The 27,693-nt window shown below is 43.0% G+C and overlaps 1 protein-coding gene across 1 annotated transcript in view; it reads right to left on the bottom strand.

Moving 5' to 3' along the window:
- Positions 1–20,690, bottom strand: part of LOC112995237 (WD repeat-containing protein 36) — a 32,718-nt gene extending 12,028 nt beyond the window's left edge. The window contains exons 1-15 of the mRNA XM_026120102.2: positions 20,480–20,690; positions 19,385–19,412; positions 16,605–16,705; positions 16,077–16,194; positions 15,074–15,206; positions 13,649–13,703; positions 12,677–12,809; positions 10,769–10,944; positions 10,088–10,208; positions 7,779–7,844; positions 6,123–6,206; positions 3,177–3,331; positions 1,907–2,021; positions 937–1,102; positions 554–662 (exon numbers count right to left, since the gene is read on the bottom strand). Coding sequence (XP_025975887.2) covers positions 554–662; positions 937–1,102; positions 1,907–2,021; positions 3,177–3,331; positions 6,123–6,206; positions 7,779–7,844; positions 10,088–10,208; positions 10,769–10,944; positions 12,677–12,809; positions 13,649–13,703; positions 15,074–15,206; positions 16,077–16,194; positions 16,605–16,705; positions 19,385–19,412; positions 20,480–20,626 — 1,707 coding nt within the window. The 5' untranslated portion in view covers positions 20,627–20,690. The remainder of the gene's footprint in view (positions 1–553; positions 663–936; positions 1,103–1,906; positions 2,022–3,176; positions 3,332–6,122; positions 6,207–7,778; positions 7,845–10,087; positions 10,209–10,768; positions 10,945–12,676; positions 12,810–13,648; positions 13,704–15,073; positions 15,207–16,076; positions 16,195–16,604; positions 16,706–19,384; positions 19,413–20,479) is intronic.
- Positions 20,691–27,693: the final 7,003 nt, after the last annotated feature.

Here is a 27,693-nt window from a genome sequence, read left to right on the forward strand (position 1 = left end):
CAAATAAATACTCATTTCCTAGTACTGAGAATTAAGCTAGAAGCTATAAATCAGAGTATTAAGTAAATACACAGTATTTCAATGACCACTGCAAAGTGCTATTTCACAAGATGTAAAGTAAGGAACACAAGTGTGTTACATAACTTCAGACCTGTTTATATCTTGTATTTAATGGACATGTTTTGTCCACATAAAGAGTTTAAGACTCTTGCACAGCTTTACACCTGACTTTTGGTGACTGAAAGTCATCTTTTACAATGTGACTTTCAGTGTTCCTAATACTTATGTTTTTCTGTTAAACCCAAAATTATAGCTTGTCACAAAACTATAATAAAATCCCAAAGCATGCTAAAAATATATGATCTTTTGAACACTGTATGTTTTAAGTTGCAAACTAACATGACCGCAGCTCCTATAGAGTTGACATATACTTATACTGTTCGTAGCTGAACATAACACTCAATGAATTAATATATGCAAATTTATCATCTTTAAAAATAATTAAGTATTTGTATATGTCACCTTCTGTTGTGGAAAATAAGTTAACAATTACCATGTCATTAATTCGTCCATGGTGTCCTGAGAATCTCCTGACAATCTTCCTGGTTTCTATATCCAAAATACTAATACTGAAGTCATCAAAGGCAATTCCCAGAATACCGCTGCCAAAAACCAATAGCACAATTGACAATGAACACTCAAAGACAAATGAAAACGACATCCTAACCTTGCTCAAAAAAAAAAAAATTAGCCTGAGATAATCTCAGAGAAACAGGATTGTATTTCTTCAGCCTAATAAAATTTCTTGTGCAAGTAGAAGACAGTTGTACTTCAAAGGATCAGAAATTTAGGCTCTGTTAGTATCTTTGGTTGTCATCCTAGGCTTAAACACTTACAGCCAAAAAATTTGCATATGAAATAGCTTTTGTTTCTTACCTATCTCTGTGAAGCAGAATTCCACTTGGAGAAGAAGAGAGATCAGTAGAGTGAACTAGGTCTTTAGTTTTGAATTTCCAAAATTTAATTAATCCTTCTCTTCCAGCCGTGATTGTCAGCTGGTTTAATCCATCCACTGCTACCCCTCTAATGGCCCCTTCATGTGCTACAGATCAAGGTAAAAGAAGTTGTATTTCAATCACACTATTCTGTATGTATACTACATATACTAAATGAGCAGTAAGCATGTGACAAAAAATTCCAAAGCCACCTGATAACTCTGCTTCAATATTATAAGTTTATTTCATTAGCAGAGAAACCAAATCCACAAAATAAGTTGCTTGCAAGTAAGCACTGTACAAGACTTACAAAGCAGCAGCAAATATACCACACAAGGATACATAACATGAAATACATATACGCACAATTGTTCAAAGGAAAAGCTTGAACACCATCACTCATTTTGAACTCCTGCATTTGCATATACTATTATTTAATTACCCAGCTGCAAAGAACTCAACTTGCTTATGATGCATGAAAGCATTCCCATACATGAAAGTATTCCTTAATTTTCAAGCAGGGAGCACAAAACAGATGGAAAAATTTATCTCAGAGAGAGAACACTATAAGAAGCCACCAAGTACTGGAGATGTGATGGTCTCGAGAATAGCTGAGGCCAGAGAATCTCGTTTTCGTGCTAACCATGTTGGTAACTGACAAATTTGTGTTGATTAAAACTAAATAGATGTCAACATCAGAACTATCAAACCTAGCACAGATCCTTCCCTTCAGAGTAGGTTTCACATTAGTTCTGATGACAGCATAGGAAAGGACAGTGTAGGGCAATACAGAAACTGAAAAGTAAGATTCCTGAATCCAGCTCAAACTGTTAAATCTCTAAGATGACAGAATACTAATTTGTTGCTGTTCTGCTAAAAGGTGATATTTTTAAAAGTGTAGCAATTCTTACCTCTTTCTTTGCCATAACTCCCTCTGTGAATGCCAGACTGCATGTTATACATATCTACCTGCCCTGTTGACATCCCAATTACAGCAAAGTTTCCACATGTGGTAATATCAACTGCCTTTCAAGGGGAAAAAGACAAGCAAACATGAAAAAAAATTTGCAAAGCACATACCTCACTAGTTAAGTTGTTAGAAGATACATAGTTTATCCTAGGAATGCAAGTTTTTAAAACATTTTCATTAAAATTCTCAAAGCAAAGCTGCACAGAATAAACAACAGCTTACCATCTCAAAAAAGCAGAGAAAGGAGATCTCAAAATAAGCAAACTGGCAACAAATAATAAATGAGACAGCACATGCTTACAAGGATAAATAATGAAATTCTGACTTAGTGACATCCATTTCCTGTCATAAGTCATACCAAACAGCACAAACACTAACTTAAATAAGTAACCTATATTATTAAAACATCTGTGAATTCAATCTCTAGGATGAAAGCCAAACATGCCTGCTACCACTCCCCTTAAATGCCAGTATTGCCAACGGCACTAAAACAGTGCAAGTTCACACAGAGCTTAAGTTCTAAGAAACAGAGAAATAATGGTCTAAATGTCTTTGAAAAGGTAAAGTCCAAAGGATCTGTTAAGAGAAACCACATATTTGCAACAGAACTCATGCATCTACCACAAACTGCTAAGTGTAAGATAAGATAAAAAAGTTATCACAAGATGAAGTACTATTATGAACTCATAGCACAACAGCTATGCCACAGTAACTACTCGTGCTGCAAGCTCTTAAGCCACAGTAAACATTTATAGCTCTGTCACAGAGTGCTTGACTTTCACTCTGTGCAGCTTAAGTTGCAAGACATTTTAAAGGGAACTTCCTGCCTGCAATTTGAAAATACACTTTTTCTATTTAAAAAGAAAGTATCTTCAACAATTTGCTTTCACAGAGCAAGTATGAGAGTTTACCATCAGAAGCATATAATCAACTCAACACCATTAAAAGAAATTAAAGTAACTGAATCAGAAAACAGAACCTGTAGTTCACCTGAATGTTTAAGGAAAAACGCACATTTGGCATTTTTCTTAAAACCATTTGCATTACAAAAAAGTAAGTAGGACACACAGAGCTCACAAAAAAGAATTTTGCAAAGCAACTAAATTAAACACCTCTAGCTAGTACTTTCTCAATCTAAATACTGCTTCTGTACAAACAACCAAAAGGGCATACACTATAATACTGAAGAAACATTGGCATGAATAAATTACCGTTGCATATATATCAAGAGGTTTGTTTTTGCTAAATGCTTCCGGCCTCAGTTTATGAGTTCCCATAGAAGTCTTCTGATAGTTCCATGTTGTGCAGGTTATATATCCTTGATGGCAGGCAACAATACCATCCCAGTCATTCTGACGAGCTACTTCTGCAGTGCAACATGCATTCGTTTTAGAAACAGTAATTTTGAAGTCAAATAAACTTCTCTTACATCACAGGTAACAGCATTTTTAAATATCTTCAGCCAAAACAATTTACATCAATGATTCATGCTGGACAGAGTCAAAGAGCTATAGTTAAAAAAAATTACCTGGTAAACACTACTGCTTATGCTGTTGTAACTGCAATTTTACCAAAACAATACTTTTTTGGTATGTTACATTTGATATCTTTGTACACTTGAGTCAATGTGGTTTGAAAAGCATATTTAAACTTAAATGGTTTAATTTAACAGTTCAAGCAGCATACACTTGCAGCTGAAGCTGTAAACATTTTCTTAAGCTGCTGAACCAGCAAAAGGCACTAATTTAACATTCAAAGCAGGGTTTAAGAGCTAAGTCTGCTTCACACAGCAAAGGCCTTTTCTGCATTTGCAGGAAATGTTTCCTCAAAAGTTCAGTACAACAATTTTGTTGTCAGAATCACATAGGAATCTAAGCGATGAGCAAGTTTGCATTTTTTCTGGATTTTATTCCTTAAAAATTAGCAATGGGGGTTGAAATTGTGCATTTCTAGACCTTTAAAGAATAAAACAACAAGATACAAAACCATTCACCTCACGAACCAAAGATAATATAGTAACAAAAACGCAAATCAAATTAAAACGAACTTAAACATTTTCTTAGGCCTCCAAACATTTAAATCACTAAGGCAGAAGGTGTGGCATTCATTAAAAAAAGAAAAAAGCATACACATTTGCAACAAATATGTACAGATACGCTGTATAACTTCAAATGAATACATTTTGATAAAACAAAGATAGGAAAAAAGAAAATTTAAAAGATTACTGCTAAGTTTGCTTGACAAAAACAGCAGTAAGTGCAGTGTTGATTTATTTCTGAATATGCCCCTGGCTTATTCAAAATAATAGTCAGTTTATATAAAAATCTGGAGCCTTAAAAATAGGAGAGTGAAGACAATATTATTCAGAACTTCTGGGAAAGAAATAAGTGCACACATTAAAGAAAACAAAATCACTGCTGTTCTGTTCACATATCTCAACCCCGACTTGGAACAATCACTCCTAATAGCAGCAAGTAAGCAAAGATACACGCACACAAAAATAATTGACATCACCAATGAGGTTGCTAACATTAATGCAAACTTCTGTGCTCACTTCTGTGTGCCTAAGACAAGTATCTTTTAGCCAGTTCTCGAAAGTAACTGAACAGTAACTTTCTCTCCCATAAAACTACTTTAATTATCAATGAGAAAACAGAATGTGAGCATTAACATCATTTACTTCCTAAAGCACTGAACATAATGATTTTCATTTTCTAAATTGAAGTTAATCTTCTAAAAACTTGTAGTAGTTCATACATTCGTAATACTTTCTTTCCTTCTCCACCAATACAAGTGTAACTCACATCCACACTCTTCATACAAACAAACTTTATTCCAGAAAATGAATTTAAGTTAAACGTAATAGACACAAGCCTTTGCTTTGATTGGATTCAGAGTGTCCGTATAACATCTAGCAAAAATAAGTAATGCCCTCATTGATACATTTATGTTTTAAGCTGTATAAATGAGGAAAAGTCCAAAAAAGGAAACAGGAACAAGTAAGTAGTAATTTGCTTCTGTTTACACAGATCAGTCACTAAGTTGAGAATCTTGAATCTCTGAATTCCCAGTATCCTAAATTCTGTCTCAGTTAAATATTTAACTCTCTTAAAAGACCTAATTTAGTAAAAAATTAGTTAACCCAATGACAGTGCTACTTGTATTGACAAAAGTTAAAGAAACAGTAGGTAACAGCTGAAAGAAATTAGTTCACAAATAATGAAGCTAAGAGTATTTAAGAATTTTGAAAATCCAAGTATGTAAGTCATTTCCATTTGATGTTATAAATCAAATCAAAAGTGCATCACACTGCATCTCATTCATCAGCTGAGGAGATCAGCTTCTGGTCCTTTACAAAGTTAAACTTCAGCTGATGAACAGAGGTGAAAAAAATTGTCTCAAATGTTACACATCATGTTTTAGGCACTATCAAAAAATATTAATACACTTCTCTGCATACTGTGCAGTACATATGAATTTATATATTAACATATCTTGAACTCAAGAACTGTTTTCATGCTGGTAAACAATCAAAAATTACAGTACTTTCTCTGCACTAGTCATTTAGTATTTCTTTCCACACTCCTACCACAACTCAAAACCAAGCCCTGAATGCCTAAATATGAAAGATAGTTTATAATAGCCATTCTCTTTCAAAAAGTCAGGTCCAGTATTTGCAAACTGAACCACAAATGTACAGAGTAATTGAAATATGACTTTGAAAAGTGACTCAAAGGAAAGAATTTGGGGATCAAAGTCAACTTCTATAACTAAGCTTTCCTTAGCTGACTCAGATATCCATCCCCTAATTGCTGGTCCTCCAGCCTGGAACAGTAAGTATGCTAGAAGATCTTCACTCCCATACCGGAGTTTCTCCAGCCAAAAGCTGGTTAAGCTCAAATGTGTTTGAAATAAAATGTTCTTACTGGAAATGGAAAAAAAAAGAAAAAAGAATTTATTTTGTAATCTCTTTGTAAGAGAAGAGTTTACCATATAAAATGCCATTTTAAACTGGCATTCTGTAGCTCACGAAGGGCCACAGAATCCCAATAATCTCATCAGTATAGTAAGGACTTTCAATCCATTCGTTTTTTGAGGGTTAAGAGATAACAATGAACACATGATGAGCTCTGTCATATATTTCAAAGATTACTTACCTGAAGCAAAGGCTGTAATAGGTGGAAGTGCCATTGTATCATGCTGAAGACCTTTCCTTTTCGATTTCTTTTTGTTAATTGAACCTAAGAAAAAAGAAAAAAAAAAGGCAAATAAGTATCTCAGGGCTAAATCTGAGAATATTGGTTTAAAATGGTCAATTCACTAAACAAAGTTCCTATTAAACTTAAAGAGTAAGCCAAAATCTTTTTTTTTTTTTTTTTGAAACTGACATATATTTTCAAACTAGTATTACATTTAACAGACACAGAATTACCTATAATTAAAACTAAGCTTGTCACCACTCAATCCTCATTCCCTCTTTACAGGTGCTTTTAACTCAAGCTTCAGGTTATAATTTGCATTTTCAAAGAAACTTAGGGAAATTTCCAAATAATAAATTCTAGCTTCTCCATGATGTGAGGTAGGTTTTTGAAACTTATCAGTAATATAAGGAGCAAGTGGATTGTTTTGGTGTCATGGATTTGCCTTTTTTTTTTTTTTTTAAACCAAAAAACCTGAGAATACTGATGTGTCATACAAAGGTATACAATCAATAGCTAATATAGAATGCACATTCTTCCCTGAAACGGAATCCACGATCTTCACTATCTAAACATTCCTTTGTTTGATGGGAACTATCCAAAAACCTCTCTGGTGAAATGTGCGCCAAGTCCATGAATAGGAAAGAAAAGGATACTAATTACTATTTTAGTTTAATAGACAAATGCTTATGTAAAAGCTCTGAAGTCCGATGATCCATCCATGGAAACCATTAATCTCTACCTTGACATAGCATTGTTATTTCCAAGGGTTTGAAGAGCTAAGAACATAGAGTTCCTGTCACACAATTCATGTGATGCTGAGCAGATCACTAGACTGATATATTCACAGACATACTACACAACTCCCTTCCTTCCGGGATCTGGTGCTGACATCCCGAGGCAGAGATGCCACCATCACAACTAAAGAGATGGTTATACAGGCATGACTACATAAAGCAATATATTAACACCCACCTCTGATCACCAAAGACTCAGGAATCTGAAATTCAATGCCCAAAGTATATAAATGATCAATTAATCTACACCTGTCTATTTGAATGAATTGAAATACCTGGATATCCACATATATAGATATCTAAATCCAAAAGTTATCTTGGTCTTTCTGAACTGTATAAGAAAATGCCCCATAACCATGGCAGTGCTTGGAATATGTGTGTGGGGGTTTAACTAAGCTTTATGATTAAATCCAAGGAACTGAAGTCAAGAAATCTGAATTACTTGTGTTAATTTAGCCAATTCAACAGAAGGGGAATGGGGGAAAAGAGTTAAAGTTAAGCATGTAAGATGAACTAAAATGTCACCTACTGTTTTACACATTCTTAATCCAAAAATCGCATCCAACTTCTCCCACAGTAAAGTAATATATACTGTCAGGCTAGAGAAATTACTTTGCTTAAGTATTTTAATCAGGCAAACATATCCAAGAGTGTACTTTATACACATCAGGAATGATTAACATTTCTTGAGCACTGAGGTGCATGGCTTTCATACAACAGTTAAAGTGAAAATAAGGCCTAATATTTTAGCACCTTTCTACATAAATACTTCTGCATTTTCTGTCACCGCTATTTGTACTTTCACTGAAATACTTACCACGTCCTAAACTTTTATTGAATCTTTCATGCACTGTTGAAAACGACTGCAATGTTCCATCTTGACCTGATGAAATATTAGAGAAGGGAAGGGCAAAAATCAACTTTTATATTATGCATAATCTATTCAAACAAGAAAAGCAGAAGATAAGTACTCAGAAACCACAAAAACGATAGTAAAGTATAAAAATATATATACTTTAATAAAAATTCTGATCCGAGGAGAAATGCAAGTTCACTAGCTAGTGAAGCCTAGATCTCAATGGCCTATATCCCATTCCCATTATTTAGCCCCACACAGATGAAAATGACATCTCTCTCTGTTATTCATCTTCTATAAAATACTTCAATTTCTCTATCGCCCTCTTTCTTCATTACAATATCCAGCCATTCACAGCCTTCCGTCACCTTAAAGATACTGTTACGTCCTTCAAATCCCTCCATAGTATCTCTAAAGCTTTCCCATGACTCCATGACTTCCTCCTTACCAACTACAATACTTTCTTCACCCCCAATCTACACATGCTGTGGCTGGTTAAGAGACACACCTAGGCTAGCCAGTAAGTTAACCCAAACAGAAAAGGTGAAAGCCGAGTTCTCTATCTTTCCTGTAAACCAGGACACTAATGGGACTTCCATCCTCTACCCAACCACCAATGTTCACAGAACCTTAAAAGAATTTCATTTACCAGAGGGACACATGGCTCAAATTTGAAACTGGCAAAAAAGTCTAAAGGTTTTGTGGGGGAGGTGCAGGCAAAGTAGAATCAGAAACTAGCAGACAATGTAATTCTGTAAACCTCATTCTCCCAGGGAAGTCAAGCTAGGGAAAAAAACCTGTACCAAAACACAGGTAAAACTAAAGGCACTGAGACAACTTTAAAAGGTCAGAAGAATCACAAAAGGTTATTTTTAGACCAAAGAAATAAGGAAAGAGAAAACAAGTCAAAGTGAACTTAAAGAATCTGAAAAACAACAGAGCAATTACAGTATTCAAGCAATCTTTAACTCTGTATCATGGCAGGAGTAATGAAAAACCTGTGTAAGGATGAAGAGATATATTCAGAAACAGGACACTGCAAGGAAAAAGATTCGTTTGCATGCAACCAGGATGAGTATGTTGGGGACTGGAAGCAGTGTTAAGCAGGATGAAACCAGGGACCTTGGTGAGATTTTTAAGTTTATTTGTCAGAAAGCCTGTTTTAGGGAGATCGGTAGTAGCACTTGAAAGGCACCTCACAGCAATGCTACTCCAGTTCTGCTGCACAGTTTTACCACCGGTTCAGAAAGGAACGTAGAGCCCCCTTACACTGCAGATACATCCAATCTCAAAGCCTGAGACTCCTTTCACTTTAGAGCTTGCCTCTGTGCCCTCTCCTTTTTCTCAAGCACAATGAACAAAACAGGAAACCGCAACAAACAAGTGTGATGATTTATTAAGTAATTTTGATTGTCACCGTGGTTCATCTGGACTGAGCTAAGCTACTGACTTGGCCCTGACCAACAAGATATTTTACTATGGATAGTGCTAGCATCGCTGAGCCGTACTAGGTGCAACATTCATTAAAAACGTGGCATGTTTTCAAACGTTGCCCATGCAAATAATTTCTTTTTGTCAGAGTAACTAAACTGAAGAGTCTCTTACTCCATTTCTGAAGTGTCTTGGGCCACAAAAAAGTCTGAATGGGCACCTCATTTCCTAAAAGATTGTAGGTTTTAAAATACGTTAGTTTCTAAGGAAGTTTAGTCACTTCTACAATTTTTACACTTTTAGAGTAATGTCTTGCTAACAAGTGATCGTGGCAAGACACATTCCAGCTACAACTGAGCTGTAACAAATTACAAAGCATCTGTAACCCACAAAGCATGACCAAAATGGCAGGAAAAATGGAGCAGCTCCTGCAAGATACCAAATGCATTAGGCTCCCTCTTTTCCTCCCCTCCATAAACAGAATTTCACTAATTGTTGAGGGTTTTCATTTGACCAGCTAATAGCTCCTTAGAAGATGATGAAGCAATTTTTATTTGTCAAACATGAGCATGGGCAGCAAAGGCAGCTCCTATGCTTGTCCATTTACCTACGTGCTGTTACGCATTCCCTTAGGGTAACCTAGGGCAACTGTGAAACAGTTTGATAGAACAATAAATGACACTATCTATACTAATTACTTGCTATGTTTCATAAATACATGTAATCCATAATACATGAAGTATAAATTATTACATGAGCAAAACAAAAATACTGAGCTCTGCATGTTTTCATCATCCCAGTAGGAAATCGGACTGAAGAACATGAATGAGAATTCATACCTGCACTAAGAATTTGCTCTCCATTTTGCCCATGGTATCTGATTTTTGTTGGAGGCGCACTATGTCCCATTCGGCTCCTCAATATACGACCAGTACCACCAGGTCCATCAAAAATCCACACCTGCCCCCAGAGAATGAAAAAAAATAAAGCTCATAAACACTTCAGTGCCAATAATTACACCTCTTGGCAGTAGGGTAAGCTGGGAGCCGGCACAGCGAAGTCCACAGATGGGCTGTTACTCTTGGCCCTAAAACTTTGGAGGTGCCAGAACACCTGATGTTTCCCAGCTGTTCGTTCTGCTTCTCTACCTGAGGTTACTGGCATCAGAGAACATACAACACAATGGGCATTTCTCAGAATCAACAGTTAACAGCCCAGAACACTAATGAAAACTGAAATAGATGGAGATTTGAGTTAGAGCACCAGGCTATAAATTGTTGTTCTGGAAGAGTGGATCCAGAATTTAGTTCTTCAAAGCTACCATGTTCTCATCATGGCAGTGGACCCTTAAATTGCCTCACTATGCATCAACAGAGACTGAGAGGCAGCAACTTCAGTAATCTGAGTTTTATTTGTTTCATTTGAAAAATCACTGCTTCAATCTAGACTAAATATTTACACTTTGGAGGACCACAGGAGAAAAAATAAATAAATAAAAATAGCAGTTAGCAGCAACTTACCCGTATAGCATTATCAGCACCGTTAGTAATAAGAAGTGGCTCTCCAGGGACAAACGACATACCAGCTATTGCTGTGGAATGGGCATTTCGCATTTGACTGATTAGTTTCTTCTCTTCTAGATCCCACAGTGCAATGTGCCCAACGGGGCTACCAGCTGCCATAACTTGGTGTCCATCTACTCACAAACCAAAAATAAAAAAGTTTGTTTCTTGACATTCAGTAAAACCTTATTGACTTCTCACATCTTAAAACTGATGCAAGAAAATGATATATGTCACAATTCTGAAGAAAAAATTCATTCTCAAGCTAAGTCTAAAGATATGCTTTTATCGAAATAGTCTAGTGTTTCAAACAGAAAAGAAACAAAGGTCATTGATAATAAGAACAGGAATTGTTCATATCAGATAACACCAGATATGCATAAGTGCAGCATTCTGATACAACAGCCAAGGCTGGGAGTTTTGCTTGAAAGCACACGAAATCTTGACCTATACCATTTTAAAAATGTTATTCCATATCCTGTGTTTTTCCCCAAACTTATTAGTCTTCAGGCTTCAGAATACAGGAGCAACTGTAACGCCACACTAGAAGCTAACACTCTTGTTTTTAATCCTGTTAATTGCATGGCTCAACGGCTTGCAAAAATATTCCACAAGTTGATTACATGTTTATTGAATTGTTTTAAGTAATAATTAAAATTTACACTTCACAGGATTTCTAATTTCTGTTCTCCTTGTTCTATTTTGTCTAATATTAAGGAGATTAACAGGTCATACTAGCTTCCAGAAACATACTACACACATTCAGGCAAGTTAGACATCATGTCAAGGTTAAAGAGTCATCTACTTCCCACATAATTGGTAACTAACCTTTTAGATCTAAGAAAAGAAAAGGTCAGCTTCCAATTTACAATTACACACATAATGGACAGCTATAATAGACGGGCTCAGGGCTTTCCTCTTCTGTAGTGCTTCACCAATATGGAAATTTGTCAGTAGCTCATTTTAATTTTAATAAAGAGCACTTTACTCAAAGCCTGAAATGAGTACATGAATTCAAAAGAACTAAAATGATTCTTTTGAACCAAGAATTTTTACGTATTTCCCAACTGTAAAGATAGAGAGAGAGAGAGAGAGAGAGAGACTGGAGGGAGTGTGACACTAATAAAAGATCTGCGTGTTCAAGCAGACATAAGCAGTTATTTAACTTTTTTGACATTTTAAGTTAAATGGTTGACACAAAAAGGCACTGTTGCTGCTTTTCACAAGTCTTCCCAGTTGCATCCCTTCCCAATACATCCTGCATCAATCTATATTCTGTTAAGATTTTAAAGTTAGTCTAGTTAAATGAGAGATGAGATTCAGGATCACAATGCTGCAGGCAGGATCAATGTTAAAGTAACAGCTGAGTAAGTAGTACTTGCCTATCACACAAAAAAGTTGTTATATATTCAGTGATCCCCAGTAACATCCATTCAGGAATAATCCCAGCTATATAAGAGAAACCTGTATCTATTAACATTCTGACTTGTTTTCACTGGGAAGACTACTGAGAAGTAAGCCTGGGTGCTAACTTACAGCGTACTGATTACTCTGCGCTAACTCCCGTGGCAATAGCTCTCAGCACACTATAAATACAAACTGGCTCACTTCACTTTGAAGAAGGAGTACTGTATTTCATGCTTTCTGTGCACTGTGAGTGTGTACACAAGAAAACACTACAAAACAACAAGCATGATGAAGATACACAAACTCTCTTACTTTTTGGTAACTTCTCTAGATTATCTATAGCCTTTGAAAACTAAAACTCATAACACTTACCCCAGACTTTGGTTCTGAAATGCTTTTACCACAGCATTACCTTCTATTAATTTTATAAGCATTTTCGCCGAAAGTGCTAAGATTTACCTGTCCGAAACGATATTGCTGTGATGGGACCCCAATCTTGTTGAAATTTCATCAGAGTTTCATCAAACTTAATATTATGTACAATGATGTGACCAGATACAAGACCTACTGCAACAACGTCTAGTGCTGGGGCCTGCAAGAAACATTGAATGGCAACTGAAATGAGAAACAAAAGGCTTATGGCTACACTAGCAATACGAGTAGGTATAAGACAATGCATCTTAGTCTGGGACAAGTAGTACAGAACTTGTTCAGAATAAACAAATAAGGCATCTTGCAAGACATTATCTATCTATATCACCTGACTGACCATTTAATAAGTCTAAACAAAAAATAGAGAGATGTAAGATTTTGCACTTAATTGGATAAAACCATTCTGTTTTCAGAAGCTTGAAATTCTTGGAAAAACAGCTCACTAAGTTTTCAGTATTTCTGGTGGACCATTATACACCCCTGCCTCACACATTCACATTTACAGGTTTTATCCAGGACAACTGCAGACCACTTTGAGCTGTCACCAATGTTTTAAATGCTACCAGTTAGTTTTAATATAGTAAATACAATTATAAAATCTCTTCTTGAATCAGCAAACCTACATTTTCTAACCTCCAAGGCAAAATAATTTAAACAGTAAGAAACTAGCAGTGTAACGAACATCACACAGCATACACCCGCATCTTGTAAACAGATCATTTCTGAAAGTTCATTACGTCATTCGGTGAATAAAGATTACAGAAGTAATGAATACCACATGGCTAAGATGCTAAATATGACAGAACTGCTAGGACTAGAGGAAGGACATATAATAAGCCTTCAAGTCTACTTCTTTTCAATGTCTAAAAAGCTAGAGAGGGTTATTAACATGACTTGAAAGAACATAAGTAAACTTTACGGCTATAATATTAAAGAACAATATTTTGCCTGCTATTCTCAACCAGTTACATAAGACAGCAAGATACCAAAAATACTAACTTGTTGAAGAGTTGTGACCCCTAAGCCCCATCCTGCAAATGAGTATAGGAGTTTACTGCAAAAACAAGACAAAAATATCAGTTTACGTTTAGGAATTTTCCACATTAAATGCACACCTTACACACATTTGCACAGGAAAGTAAGACAGATTTTGGTCCCCATATACCGGTTAAATGCAAAAAAAAAAAATAACACTACTAAGTATGGTCAAGAATAAAATGTATGGGTAAGAATATTTATATGAAAAAGTTAGTGCCACGCATTAATACTTTAAAGTTGACATAGTTGCATAACATAAAGAGGGAGAAAACTCATTCCAAGCCAGTTGCTCGCTATGCATTTCTCCTCTAAGCAGACCTCTTCAGAACATTCACCATCCACACAACGAGCTGGTCTCAGTCCAACTTCTAAAAACACAAACTCCTCATTTGCAGAGTAACTTCACCACACAAAGACACTAATTTGTCTTTCAAGTATACTCTTCCTTCTTTCTTTCAAAAACATAAGTGTTAACAGCCAAAACGTGATGCAAGAATGTTCACAAACCAAGCAGTCACATAACATTTTAGATGCTTACTAACAGTGTAAACATGAAAATGAGATTTAAGAATAGATGTGATTAAAAAACTATTCCATCAGCCACAGCTATAGGTTGCTATTCTTACAAGACTGACAATAACAATCTGCTCCCACCTCTCACTTTCTTTTCTTGCCACAGATTATCAACCCTTTCCTCCAATTCTGCCAGTTTGTTTTCACTAATTGTGCCCATACCTATCTGTGAAACTATATAGAGAAAAAACAGTGGAGAACTGAAATTACTTAACCCAGCTGCGCTGACAAAAGAGCAGTAACAGTATCCTAAGTTCTTATATAGTTAAGGGAGACTCTAAGTCACCTAAAGAAGATTTTTTAATGTCTTAGATGTATTGCATCTCAGGCATTGCTTTACTGGGGCATGCTCAGAGGCAACCACATGTCTACACATCTCTTACTGAAGTCTAAGTATCAGATGCTAACTGCCTCCATGTTACCTGCCACCACTTCCTTGGACCAGCACCAGCTATAAAATCAAGCATAGAAAAGAGAGGCAGAAGGCCTGAACATGCATTTAGTAACCATTTTAATTGTGTTCATGGGAAAGCTATGTGATTCCAAGAAATAAAAGAAAGGTAATGTAATAAAAGAATTCCTGCACGATCCCTGACATTTTGCAAGGAGAGAAAAAACAACACACGACTTGAGACATCAGCGTTAAGGGTGCAGCAGCATTCTTGCGTCCCTGGAGACAGACCAACTGAAAACTTCTGCCAAAGAACTCAGTAAAAGATTCCACATTCAAAAGTTACCATACTTTAAAATATCAGCTGTTGCATATGAAACTACTTGGAGCATGAAGTATATCTGAGTCATTAAGAATCTTACTTGGATCTTATATTCCACAGCTGCAAGCTCCCTTGTTCACTACCAAGGAGAATTTTATTCAAATAGGTGCTTGGATGCAGAATTGCAGAAACTGCAAAAATGGCCTTATCAAAATCCATTTGAAGATATTCCTCTGCAAAAAAGTAAGAAACAACGTTAGTACGGCTACCTCTACAAATCTGCAGGCTTTTCATTCCTTGCTGGATGGCAGAACTGATGCTTACTCTGTATGAAACCCGTAACTAGGGTTTCTTACATGAAAGGATTAGCTAACACATAACAGGACAGGCTAAACTTGTTTACATCATAACATCTGTTGGCCTGAAGGTATATTTTTTTTCCCTATAAACCTACCGAGTACAACAATGCTGGCAAAACTGTAGTGATTTATATCTTTCTGAAGGATTCCTGTTCCTGCCTGAGCAAAACACCTCATCTGATCAGCATACCTTTTGCCTGTAATAACAGCTTCAAATCACTAAAGCCAGTTTGCAGACACTTAAAGAGCTAGTACACAGGGAACGACATGGGCCAATACGACAGTCTGAGAATGCTTTCTAAAGAAAAGTCAGGCCATTCCATAAGGCACTTTTCAATGGCACGAGAAGGTGGTGACACAACTAAAAGATTATTCATAGGAATTTAATCGTACCCAGACTGATAACAATCAAATAATTATAGGATTTTAGAGGTGATGCCAAACCTGCTATAACACACTGTTTACCAGAAAATGGAGCATTAATATGTAATTTCTGTAGGAGGAGACTTCTATATGCCTATCTGGATCTTTATTGTGTCTCCACATGTGGTGCAGGAGCCATGCATGAAAAATTACTGCAGCATTAGAAATTCAAATTACTGTTTAAGTAACATTATTGTTTAAGGCTTTTCAAGAATAAACTAATTCCTAACACGCACATTAAAGAACCTTTCTTAAATTACTGAATGTTTAACAATGTTATGTTATAGAGACATTAGACTTGTAACAATAATAAAGTCTCACCTTCTGACTGTATATCCCAAACAATAAGAACATTAGCAGTATCCACAGAGATGACATGATCACCAAAAGGCAGCAGAAGCTGTATTTTGGCCTTGTGACCTTCATAGGTATGAACTACCTAGAATTTCAAATAGACATTTTTTCAATATAATTTGTTCAGGTAGCATACCAGGTTAGCCTACTGCTTGAGGACTGCCAATACACACTTTAAAAATAAGTTTAAATAAAATGCAGAGAAAGATGACACATCTTAAAGAAAAAGACATGCTATTTTCTTTGTTATTAAAAAGCGTTGGCAAGTTACTTTAATACTTAAAGCACAGGTCAGCCATTACAGAATTTGTTCTTATGTTTTGCTATTGTAAGCTTTTATTGCTCCTTCTGCTGAACAGAGCTTTGTTTTCCTAAAATTGAAGGCATAAAACATCCATGGAAATGTAAGCGTGTAGAAAATGAATTAGGTGTCTAGAAAACAAACACTACCCAACTGTTTCATACTATCAAGCAACAAGTTAAAAAGATAAAAACCTCTTTGTTCCTGGCAAAAGCATGGAGAACATTGTCATATGAAGCAAATACCAACATCCGGTCTGCTGCCAAACAAGTAATATCTTGTAACAAAGCATTACCTGTTAACGAAAAGACAGGAAAGTTTAACAAGTTTCATGTTCGTAGCAAAAGAGAAAGTCCATCAATGTATTTCTTTAGCACAATAACCTACCAAAAAAGCTGTTCTGTTGAATATGTTCTTAAAGAAATGTGTACATTTTAGAAGAACACAAGCAACAACACATTGATAAATCACAACATGGTTCTTCTTTTGAAAAACACTTAATAATAAAATAATTAACACTGTAAGTAAAGGCAAATATTAATTTTCTGAAAGTTTAGAAGTGTTATTTTGGGTTAAGTTCTTTATAAGGACTGTCGCAGCCCTGCAGCCCACTGGATTGGAAACACAGATGATAAACACAGAATTAGCAACGCCTATTAGGTTATACCATTCTACAAACCTGGAAGCTACAGCTACACTCCTACATCTGTTTCTTTCTGAGGACAGCAAGTGTGATAGGAAACTTACTGCTCTAAGAATAAATATCATTTCCCACCCAGTAACTGGTTCAGGAAGTAAATCTATTACTGCTATCAGCTACTGAACTAGCTCAAGTGGTAAAAGTATGTTACACATCCAAGCTCCAAACCACACTGACAAGAAGTTGATACAGTTGATACAGATGTGATAGAAACCTAGAAGAATACTCCCACATCTAGTTAAGTATAAGAATAAAAAGCACAGCATTTAAAGATTGTCTGAAAAATACCAGACCAAGAATCATCTGTGCAACCTTAAGTAAGTCACCATGGCAGTACAGCAAACTTACACAATCACACAGTATGCCCCTCAATATTGCTTTATACTATGAATTATCTGACGCAAAGAATCCTATACTCCTTGCTGTACCGCAGCACAACTTCAAGGGGAAGAACTAAACAAAATAAGAAAAGCTGCACTCTATGAGAGGTTTCATTTGTTTATACATGTTAGATATCTTCCGATAATACCTCTAAAGGGACTGATGCCTAAAATCAGAGTAGAAAAGTCTGGTACTCCACGTAAGTGCTATGCAAGTCTGCTTAGGCCAAATAGTTATAGATAAGCCCAGATTAAAAAATTCAGAGCACCAATCACGTAACGTCATTAAACCAATGACATCACATACAGAAGGACACAATTTCAATCATGATTTTGTATTTAAATGTCTCGATTCTCCGAAAGGCTTAAGACTTTACAGAATATGCAACATTTTTATGACTTTGTATGTTCAAAACAGAACTTCATTAATTTGTTTACTGCAGAAAGTATTCACTACTGGACTTCTAAATCCAGTTTCAGTTGTGTAACAGTGATTATTCGTGTTTCTGTGTGCTCAGTTACCAAAAATATATCTTTTAAAAGATCTGTGTAAGCACTTTGTGGTATGCAGAAGTAAAATCCTGCTTTTCAAGGCAGCATTCATCTCACAGAATCATATGAATGTTGGCTGGAAGGGACCTTTGGAAGTCATCTAGGTCAGCATTCCACCCAGCCCTTCCCAAAAAGCAGGATCACCCCCAATACCAAATGAGGCTAGCTGCAGTTGCATTCAGGTGAGGGCTGAAAACCTCTGACAACGGAGATCTCACAATTGCTATATTGTGCTGCAATTCCCTCTTCCGCCATCCTTGTAAATGCCCTTCAAGTAGTTGTTGGCTGCTTCTAGGTCAACCCTTAGTTTTCTCTTCACAAGACTAAACAAATCAAGTTATTTCAATCTCTCCTCTTCGGCCATGTGCTGTAGGGCCCCGATCCTCTCCACAGTTTCTGAACATCCTTCCTGAATGGGGAGGGAGGCACAAACTGGATACAGCAGTCCAGGTGCAGCCTCGCTAGTGCTAAATAAAGGGAAGTAACAGCTTTCCCTGCTCTGCTGGCCATGTTCCTCCTAACATAGCTCGGTACACGGCTTGCCTTATTCACGACGACTGCACTGCTGGCTCGCGTTCAGTCTGGCACTGCCATAACCCCAGCTTCTTTTCGGGAGGGCTGCAGCTCAGTTCCCAGCTTGCTGTTCTGTCCCAGGTGCAGAATTCTGTGCCTGCCCTTGCTGAACTTCATGATGTTTCTGTTGGCCCAGTCATAAAGTTTTGCAACATCTCCTTGGATTGAAGCTCTGCCATTCTGCATGTCAGCTACTCCTCTTAACATATTATCATCTGCAAATTTTTGATAAGAGTACATTCTGTCTCATGATCTAGGTTGTTGATGAAGGCACTGAACAATATGGGCTCTACTATTGACATGTAGGGCGCTACGCTTGCTGCCAACTGGATGCCAAGCCACTGATTCCTACGCTTTGTACCCAGCAGTCCAGCCAATTTTAACCCTCCTCAAAGTCTCTTGAGACTTTCACTTTCCTCTTATTACACAGACTTCCAGTAAATGTAGTAACAAAAAGGGGATGTGGAAATAACAGCTTTATTCACTGCCCATTCCTTAAAACCCAGGGGCTTTTTTTCCAAAGAACAGGATGGAAAAAAAAAAAAAAGAGAGAGGTTCACAAGGTATATATCTAAGAGAACTAAGTTACGGTTGTAAAGGCAATCTTATTTCCAAACTGAGTGCCTGGTATTTCATTCTACGTCTCCTTTTAACATACTTCACTGTAAATATTTATACATACGATTCATTTTCCATTTTTAAATTCAGAACTAGCCACAGATATTAGATTTGTTAAAAAAAAAGAGGATGAACAATCTGCAATACTTACTGACAGCAACAATACCAAGTTTCTTTACCTGCAACAAAAAATTCAAAAGGCATTTTTAGTTGCTTGTTGCACTGAATTTGCTATAAATAATAATTCAAGTTCTAGGAACCGGCCGAGATGACATAAGGAACTTGCATCCCTCACCAGGAACAACAAATATTTATCTTAGTTTGCAACGGTATCTACAAGAGAACCCATGGACAGCAGGTCAAAAGGAAAAGGACATGATATTTGCAGAAAGACAGGTGTTCAGCACCAGTGAGCTGTGCTTCTCAATAAACTTTACACGATGCGCGTGATACTAAGCACGCATTTATAGACGTTTTGCAGAGCTTGGGCAAATTTATTTTCACATAATCTCTGTTCCTATGCTACTCCCACTACCACCACATTACGTTATTATTTTCAATGAGCTCACAAGTAATTTGGTGAAGTGCCATTGAAGCAAATTATATGTCATCCTTGCCCAGAGACGATCATTACTAAATTAGTTCGAGAGTGGGACTTAACCCTGAAAAACCACCAAGATATACAAGGATGTGTGTTGCCTCCCCTCTGCTGTACAACATAATCACTTGATTCAGCGCTATTTTGTTATTTTGTTTCTATAGATTGAAGACTCTTTTAGCACATAGAAAAAGAGCGAGTCAATACCACAGGTCCTCATCTTGTAAAACTGACTCGTGCCCACGTGCTTTTTACACGAAGAGCTCTCGCACGGCCTAAGGGATAAACCAGCCACAGCGGAGCGCGCTTCTGCGCCGCTCGCACTCCGAGCCGCCGCCGTGCGCGAAGCGGCGGTTTGTTCGGCAACGCAGCAGAAACCCCAGCGCGTCCCGGCGCCGCCGCTCAGCGGGGGGGGCGCGCAGCAACCCGCGGGGCCTCCCCGCGCGGCTCCCCCGCCGTCCCCCGCTGCTCCGCGGCCCCTCACGAGTTCTCCCGTCCCTCACGTTGCCGTGCTGGGGGGGGGGGGGCCGGCGGGGGAGGCCGGACGGCCCGAGTGCCCCCCCCGGGCCGGGAGGGGGGTGGCGGTGAGGAAGGGCCCCGGGGGGAGGGGGGGCATGGCACGCGGCCGGGCCGCCCCCGGCGACTCACGTTGTAGGTGTGGACGCTGCGGCCGGCCGCCGTGGCCACGTAGAACTGGCGGTGGCGGCCGTGGTAGCGCAGCACGTGCGGGACGCCGCCCGAGTAACGGCCGAGCGCGCGGAAGCCCACGAACAGCCCGCCGCCCTCGCCCGCCATCCTCCCCGCACGCGCCCGCCCGGCTAAGCGGCCCCGGCCACTTCCGGCGCCGCGGCGGAAGGCGCCGTGCGCCGGCGAAAGCGCTCCCCCCGGCCCGCGCGGACACGCGCCCGGGGTTCCGCCGCGGCGGGACGGGACGGGGCGGCCCCGACGGCGGCAGCGAAGCGGTCAGCGGCCCGGCCGCGGCTCCGCCGCCCTCCGCGTGCCGCGTTCTCGCTGCGGGGAAGTCGCTGCCGAACATTTCAAGCCCCCCTCTCCCCACCCCGCGCCGCCGGGGCGTGCACAAAGCTCACTCCACGGCCGAGGGAATAAGTCTGCAAACACCTCCAAAGCCGCAAAAATGCGTGCAAAGCACCGCCCCTGCCCCGGGACTTGCAGCTCCCGACGCTCGCCCGAGCCGCGCGGCGACGGGCCAGGGCCCGAAATCCCCGGTACTGCCGCCTTTCGTGGTGCCTTTCTCGCCCCCGGCGTGTTTTCCCGCAGGTGACCTCGCTGCCGCCGCCGGGCCGCTTCCCGCCCGCGCCTGCTCTCCACCTCCCACACACACAGGCAACGCCGCACGCTGGTTCGGGAAACGGCTTTTAATTGATACATCTGTACATCGTGGCTTGAGGGCATTTTAAGCACTTGTGCAAACAGTGTGTACGCGGGCAGCTTCTCCTTAATAAATTAAGAACACAACACACAGGCGTGCAAGATGAGCCGCTACCACGGCTGCACGGTGGGCAATAAATATCCCGCACAGTCCGGCGGGGAACGCCCGCGCTCCCTCTACCCTAGGTTCATGTAGCTCCTCCACACGGCCATGAGCTCCTGCACCTTGCTCTCGTCGCACAGCCCCGCGCCGCCGCCGCCGCCGCCGCCGTCCAGCCACTCCTGGGGGCGCACAGCACTGAGCGCCCGCGCGGCCCCGCGCAGCCCCGCGCTGCCCCGCGCGGCCCCGCGCACCTACCTGTGGCGGGCGGTAGCCGCGGCAGTGGCGCCGCACGACGCGCAGGGTGCCGCGCCAGAGCGGGGCCGCGCCGCCGCAGCGCCGCGTGCCGTCCAGGACGCACTCCAGCAGCCGCGCCGCCCGCTGCGCCCGCCGCCAGCCCTGCCGGGAGCGCCGCTCAGCGCGGGGGGGCCGCCCCCGCCCCGCCCCGCCCCGCCCCGCCCCGCCCCGCCCCGCCCGGCCCCGCCCGGCCCCGCCCGCCGCTCCGCAAAAAAGTTGCCTGCTTCCCCCGGTGCCCCTCTTTATTTCCCCATTTCCCTCCTTTTCCCACTCCCCCCCGCCGTTCCCCCTTCCTCCCTTTCCCCGCGCCCCCCTTCTCCCCGTCTCCCGCCGCCCTCCCCATCCCCCGTCCCTCCTTTCTGCACTCCGCCCCCCGCCCCGTCTGCCCCGCTCCCCCCGCGGCGGGCTGCCCCCCGGCCAACCTCGGAGCGCTGCGGCCCCGCCGCCGCCGCCGCCGCCTCGTCGCACGCGTGGAAGTCGAGCAGCAGCTCCTGCGGGGACACAACGGGAGCGGCCGCGCGTCAGCCGGCGCCCCGACGGGGCGGCCCCCCGCGCCGGGTGCGCGGCCGCGGGGCCGCGCCGACGGGGGGGCTTCCGCGCGCGGCGCTTGCGCGGGGCTTGCGCGGCCGCGGGGTGCGCGCCGCCGAGAGCTGCAGCCGGCCCTGGGCGCGGGGCGTGCGTCCGCGCCGCCGCTCATCACCTTTGCAGCCGTCCTCGGCGGCGGCGACTCCCGGTGCTGCCGGTTTGCGGGGCAGCGAAGGCAGCAGCGCTCGGACGGGAGCCTCCGCCGGCCCCTGCGCTCCGTCCCGGCAGCTCGCGGCTCCAGCTCACATTTTAGGAAGGTCGCCCGAGGACAGTCGGAGATAATTTCCCCGTCCCGTTCACACGCACCAGTTTACTACACTATCCAGCTCCCGGCTTGCTAATCGGGGTTTTGAGAAAGCGGCGGCCGGCGGTCAAGGATAAAATCGTGGAGGCAGTGCTGTCCCGACAGATTGCCGCTGATGCCGCCAGAGAAACCACCAACCTCGTTTAAGGTCATGTGTGAATCCAAAACGTTTAGGAGATCCTCTCGTATCTCGTCGTGGTTACAGAGGCTGAAATCGTAGGTGGACTCCCGCGAAAAGTCGGCGATCTGAAGAAAGACGATGAAGCCACAGAAGACTGCGTGAGAAAAAGCCAGAGGTTAATTCTCCTGCACCGCTACGTGACCCGACAAGGCGCGGAGGACAGATGTGGAGAGAGGGATGCTGGTGCTGCGGGAGCACTAGAAAAACTGGTTACCCTTGTGATTATCCATGGTGTCCTTACACGTCGTTTTCCCCTGCTCGGCTTCAGATCGTTGCTGGCTTCATATATGTACCTGTACGCCTACGGAAATGGTGGTTTCCAATTCCATAACCGGGGCTCGTTTGGACGGCTCATGCACCTCTTTTCCAGAACTGTAAACAGTAATTATTCAGATTTGCACTTGTGTCAGCAGTGATTCAAAAAGAAACCCGGGATAATAAATAATAATCGACCGCAGCATCCAAAAAAACCCCACAAACAACCAACCAAACAACCAAACAAACCAAAGAAGCCCCGCAACCCACAAATCTTGCAGGAAACAGGCGGGAACAGCCCTCCCAACAGCGCGCGGTGTTCACTTTCAGAGCAGCTTGTTGGAGCCGCATGCGATTTTCGCGCCGAGGCGAGACACGAAACGCTGCTGGGCACCTGCAGACGGGGCGGGCGCACACGCCCTCCGCGCTGGGGTCGCAGGGGCGGTTTTAGTGCATCACTTTTAACAGGGGAACAGGGTGGAGGGTGGAGAGCGGTCATTTCCCTGCGTTGCCTACAGCTTTCTTTTTTTTCCCCCTCGAAGGTGAGCGCTCTCCTTCCCCAACCACCTTCCCCGGGGGCCGCCGCGTGTGTTCGCGCAGCGCAGCCGAGGGGCACCGCCGAGCAGGGGCGGGGGGAGCCGAGCAAGCAGAGGGGCCCCGCTGCCGGGGGCTGCCCCGGGTGCGAGGGAGCTGCCCCGGCTGCCGGCGGAGGCCCCGACGGGGCGGGCAGCCGGGCACCGCCGCGCCGCGGCAGCGCCCCGCCGCCCCCCTCGCCCGGGCCGGCCCTCGGGAGCCCCCGACGGCCCCGCCCCGGCCCCGCGTCAGGCCCTGCGGAGCGCAGCGGGGGCCCGTCGCCCTCGGCGGTGTTTCGCCGAAGCGCCGCGGCAGCCGCGCCGGGAGCGCCGGGGCCGAGGGGGCCCGCGGGGCCGAGCCCAGCTCCGCCGAGGGCATCGCCGCGGAGGGTTTAGTCGCGGCCTTGACTCGGTTTCAGAGAAAGTTCCTGCACGTTTTCGGGGAACGATTCTCGCGCGTGAGTCATGAGGGAAACCCAGGGGGACGGCCGCCTCCGCGGTGGCTTTTCTCTTTGTTTTGTGGTTGTTTTTCTTGGCCAGCTGAGCTGGGAACGGGCCAGGACGGGTTGGCCAACGCTGCGTGCGTGCCGGGGCTTTCTGCCCCCCTCCCCGCTCTCTCCGTCCCCCTCTCCCGCCGCCGCCCCCGCCCCGGCGCAGCCAACCGGCCCCTTTTCCGCCGTCGGGGGCTCAAAACCGCCGGTTTACAGCCCGGCGTCAGCGGCGGGTCTTTAAAGTCCAGCCCCAAACCGCTGCTTTAAACCTCCTGCTATAAATCCCGTCGCACTGCTTGGCAGCGAGCGGCAGAGCAGGTGCCTGGAGGTTTCGGCCGTGCCCGGCTCGCCCGCAGCCCTTGCGCGGCCTATGCAGACGCCGCTGGGATTTTCCTATACGAGGCAAACTCATGTGCCGCCTTTCTCTAGGGCCTTCTGTCTGGAAACCCTGACAGGCTTCATAAAACTTAGTAAAATTATGCGTAATGCGAGAACTATTGGGCTAAAATTCTCTTCCATCACTGTCAACATGCACTCTTTTTTTCTTATGTATGTTAGCTGTAGAATAAAGTTGCAGCAAACACCGGCAACTTAAGCAGATCAGTAAATGAAAAGTAAGTATTTAGAAGGAACCAAAAATTTATATAGTTATAAATGACAATTTGCCGTTCAAAAAATGTTTCTAAGTAAATTCGGATGAAAGACTGTTAAGAAGAAAGAAATCTACTTACCTTCTTTTTAACTGCTTTTTCGTATGTGAAAAATCCTGTGAATAAATAGTATCTGTCAACAACTTTGTTCTCTGTCTTAATTTCCACCAACGATAACCTCAGGAATGACAAATTATGACAAATACTATTTGAATAGCATATGTACCAGAGAGACAGGAAAAAAAGGAAAAGGGAGAGTAATTTGGAACCATCTGTCCATTTTTATACTTCTTGCAATCCAAAACCTTTTTGCTTTTACTTGCTACAGCCAGAATAGTGCGGAGGCCTGTCTTCTCACAGCAGCTTTTGATGTGAGCAGTTGGCCAAATCTGAGAGATTTGCATGTGATTTCCATTAAGAGAAGTAACTTGGGACAAGAGGCTGGCTTTTTTTTTTTTTTTTTTTTTTTTTTTGGACGGACCTACAGCAAATCTGTGTCCTTCGCCAGCACCTGCAGCCTGGCAGTCCTCTCCCTTCTCGAAGCCTGACCTGCCACTGGTGGCCGTGCCGGAGTAGAGGCAACATGCGATTGAGAAACAGCTGCTGCGATTTCCCCGGGGGCTGAGATGGTATCTGTGTGGAGGGAGCGCTGCCAGCCCTCACCGGGAGAAAAAGAGTCGAACGCCGACATGAAGTCACTAACTTTAGCAGACCTTTTTGATCACTGTCACTATGTTACTGGCATATAATATACTTGTATCCACTGAGCCCATATTTTACTGTTATGTTTTGATACCCGTGGCTGGAAGGCAAACTTTACACTTTTTGGGTACCTCTGAGCAATATTTTCCTGGGTAAAATCTATACGACTGCTACAGAAATGCCAGGGGTATCCAGGACATTTAACAGAACTATCCTTTGGGGATATAGGCTATGCCAGTTTTTAAAATTATGGAATAGGGTACATGGAAAGGAGAGGCAGAGGGAAAGGGCAACTACTTGAGGGAAGTCTGGGAAGCAGGAAGGAGCTGAGTCAGTGCTTGGCAAATGCTGCCGGGCAAACTGCTCCGCTGCATCCGGCTGGGCAAACACCGCTTTTCCCGGGTCCGACCGGCCGAGGCGTTCCCTGCGGAGGATGCGGCGCACTGCTGCCATGCACAGCACCAGCTCACAGGGGCCTCCCAGGGCCAGCGAAAACGTCCCTGCAGGTGCAGCACCCACCTCCGTGGAGCCAGGGGACTCGCGGACGCAGGCGGTACGCCGCCTCACCACCGTGCCGAGAGGGATGCGCGTAGCCTGTCTGCAACTCATCCTGCGACGGAGTCAAAGCGGCCGCGAGTGTTGTGCACACCCAGGGATTGCTCTCGAAGCAACCTCAGTGGTTGCCTAAATGGTGTCTCTTTCTGTTAACGCCACTGTATGCCCTACCTGTAGCAGTATGGGTATGTAATGTCGTGGTTAAGGGTCCTGTAGTAGCAAAGCTGAACGTGAGGTTACAGATACCCTTCAGGCATGCAGAATAGGGATACAAGCTCAACGGCCTCACATTTTTTTTTATTTTTATTTTTTTTTGCTACAACAGTTTTATTTCAGAATTACTCTTCCAAGGAAATGAAAATAGAAACTGTTTGAAATATCAGCCTCTCCAATAGAAAGGAAACTCAAAGTTTTGACCACACTTTTTTTACCACATTCCCACCTGACACCTGGACCCTGGTCTTCGTGGTCCTAGACACACGAACCTGGCTGGAGGTCCCTGGCTGTGTTCAGGAGCTTACTTTCTGGCTTTGGCCAGTACCCGACCACAGGCAGCAGCTGAATGCCGGTAACGGCCTCTGCAGGCCGGTGTTGGCAGTGGTTTGCGTAGCCCCGTCCGGAGCACCAGAGGTTGCCTTGGGGCGAGCTACGAAGCGAACAGCTTGGAGAGGACGTCGCAGCAGTTGCCGTCGGTGCGCCTCAGGCTCCTCAGAGATCAAAGGACATGTCAGCAAAACGCAGGAGCACATCTGCATTATTGGAAAACATCGAACCCCTTTGATATAACAGACTGTGATGATGACAGCTATTTGGGTAGCTGTTGATTAGACCATGCATGTTAGGCCCATCAGTGGGACTTAGACACTTGGGTCCTGAAATGAGTACGGGACTCCTCTTTCCCAAGCCCCCAGTGCTGGGGGGCTTCTACGTGGCTCCTACACTTGAGGGTGGCTGAAAAGGTGTCTCAGCATAAGCAGAAGGGCCCAGGTTTGAGCAGCTAGGTGTCTAAGTACCACAACATCCAAAACTAGCATATCCTAGCTTTTAAGAACTTCATAGAGTGACCTTAACATTTTCCTAAGGACTTCTTGTTTTTAAAATTATCTTCTTAGCTTTTTAGGAAAGCAAACACACTGCAGTAACAAGTTTCCAGGCGAGGAACCAGACTGACGGGCACCTTGCTTCAGCATGATCCAGACTTCCCGCCTGAGCTGACCAGTCCCAGCGGTAGGGGCCTATTTGCCCTCTGTGCGCATCAGGTGCTAGAAGGAAGAAAACATACAATCCCCAGAGGGGTCCCAGTGATTCACTGCCAGAAGAGGACTGCAAAGACTCAGGACTCTAGTGATTAGTACTGGGTCCTTTAAGGGACTGTGTGAGCTATTGATTAGACACATTTTCCTCTACTACCCTGCCCACTGCCACTGCCTACTCTGGTGCCATCTCCACTTCATCTGTCCAAGCGTCACCTTCCTCCATGTTCCCAGTGTCAGCCTCCGAGCCTTGTGCCCTTTGAGTCCTAGCCAGTCCCCACCGTTTTCTGAGTCCACCCTCAAATGCTTATTTTTCAGCTTTCCCCTTTTCTCCTTCTCTATCCGCTGTCAAACTCCTCTTCTGCTTTCTCCTATCCCTCACTTCTGATGTCTCTTGAGAAGTTATAAACAAATGTGTTAACAGGTCAGTTGCATGCAGTCTGATTCACAAACACTGAAATACCAGAATCCTAGCCACGTGCTTTCTGGGAGTCCCAGCTCCCCAGAGTTGAGACAGTTCAGGTACAT

This window comes from Dromaius novaehollandiae, chromosome W (genome assembly GCF_036370855.1).
Source record: "Dromaius novaehollandiae isolate bDroNov1 chromosome W, bDroNov1.hap1, whole genome shotgun sequence".
Classification (NCBI taxonomy): Eukaryota; Metazoa; Chordata; class Aves; order Casuariiformes; family Dromaiidae; genus Dromaius; species Dromaius novaehollandiae.